Raw genomic sequence first — 1878 nt, forward strand, 5'->3', positions numbered from 1 at the left:
AGGGACACTTTTGTTACTTTTTTTATTGCACCCATTTAAACTCCTCGAATCCACTCAAATTTTTGTGTGTATTCCTGGCAAGTGTGACAGAAGTAAAGAAATCTTGGACCGGTACGATCAACACACGATTTTTTGAATTTTTTTGAAAAAATTTTTTGGGTCAAAATGACCCGAGGGACGGATGATTAAGAGTGTATGGGGTCAGCTGACAATGCTTTGAGATGAATAATTTTCATAGACTGTTTCGATACTGTAGACAAATCATTTCTCCTCTCAATACTCACATACAGAGCAGAATGGAAACAGAAAGTAAAGGCACTAATAAAATATTCTCTGGTCTTGCTTGTGCTCCTTGGTTAAATTCTGCTGGACACAAAGACAAAAAAATTAAACATATTGTTAAACAATCTCATTCTAACTTCATTAAAATCATCCCAACAAACTTATATTATTAGCTTAAAAGAATCAAATATTTTTTTCACAAACCTAGTTTCACACTTTGAATTAGAAATTCATTTGTGATGTAGCATGTGTAGATTCCTGTATCACGGTGTTGAACGTTGTTAAGTTTGAGGGAGAAGTTTCCATTCAGATACTTCTCACGGATAATTTCAGTTCTGTTGTAATATGATGAATCCTGTTCTTCCAGAGATACTTTGCCCTTAATAATGTCATACACTTTCAGGGTCTCGTTGTGTCTCCAGTGCACTGTAATGTCTTCAGCTGTAAGCTGAGATTTTTATTACCCTTACTCCGCCCACTTCTGATCTGATACTGTTACTCCGCCCACTTCTGATCTGATACTGTTACTCCGCCCACTTCCGGCATCAGACTGTTAGGCTGCCGCTGTTGTCCTCGCACTGCTATGATGTATGGTTCTGCGGTTCTGCAGTTAGACCTTACTCACACACTGGGCCAGAGAATCACATTTCGTGTTTCAGAAGGAGGGGTTTCATTGAAACAGGAACTAAACATGTACAATAATCTAATGTACAATAATCAACTGCAATAATTTAAAATAGGTGAAAAATAATGGATTATTTTGGATAATCAAGCATGACAACCTATTCTAGTACACCCCAAAAACTAAATCAAGAGGCATAATAGGGCATAATAGGACCTCTTTAAATAAAAATAAGAAAAAAAAATATATATATTTTTTTTTCCACACATACCTTCGATACGTAGCTCCACAGTCTGAATTACTGAGTCATCTATGATGTAGCACTGGTACTTTCCCGTATCGCTGTACCGCAGATTTTTGAGTTTGAGTGAGAAGTTTCCTCTCAGATGCTGCTCAGAGTCACTTTCAACTCTGTTCTCGTACTCTGGATGCTGTCCTTCCACAGAGACTTTACCCTTAACAATGCCATATACTTTCAGTCTGTTATGGTGTTTCCAATTCACTGTAATGTCTTCAGATGTAAGCTGAGGTTCTTTAGAGGAGCACGGTAAAACCACAGAACCTCCGATGACACCCTTAACAGTGACCTGCAGAGACACTGAAAACAGAGAAGAAACATGTTTTTTATGCAGAAAAACTAAACAAAAACAAACAAAAAACAAACAAACTAGGTTTTATTTTTAAAAGACTTATCCTTAGTGCTAACCTTCATTTATCACCATTACCAGATGAAGTAAAACAATACAGCCCCTGTAAACACAGAAAGAATTAACTATTTAACTTATAAATTAACATTCCTGCTGTTAAACCCTTGAAGTGCATTGTTTGGTTACTGCATTACTGTAAACATGATTTTTGATTTTAAAAAGCTGGGGAAATGGGAAACATTTTTATCATTTATCTTTAACGGGTGGTCTGCAGCTCATGATAGTAGCTATTATGCAATTAGCATTTAGCCGAGGTTAGGAACTGTT

The 1878-nt window shown here is 36.5% G+C and overlaps 1 protein-coding gene across 1 annotated transcript; it reads right to left on the reverse strand.

The window, feature by feature from the left end:
- Positions 1–1069: 1069 nt before the first annotated feature.
- LOC107712032 (CD276 antigen homolog) lies at positions 1070–1651 on the reverse strand. Its single transcript, XM_016517162.1, has 3 exons — positions 1611–1651; positions 1176–1502; positions 1070–1086 (listed from the first exon to the last, which is right to left on the reverse strand). The coding sequence occupies exons 1-3, from the start codon at positions 1624–1626 to the stop codon at positions 1070–1072; spliced, it is 360 nt and encodes a 119-aa protein (XP_016372648.1). The 5' UTR covers positions 1627–1651.
- Positions 1652–1878: the final 227 nt, after the last annotated feature.

Source organism: Sinocyclocheilus rhinocerous, unplaced genomic scaffold (genome assembly GCF_001515625.1).
Source record: "Sinocyclocheilus rhinocerous isolate Xijiao unplaced genomic scaffold, SAMN03320098_v1.1 scaffold5529, whole genome shotgun sequence".
Lineage (NCBI taxonomy): Eukaryota > Metazoa > Chordata > Actinopteri > Cypriniformes > Cyprinidae > Sinocyclocheilus > Sinocyclocheilus rhinocerous.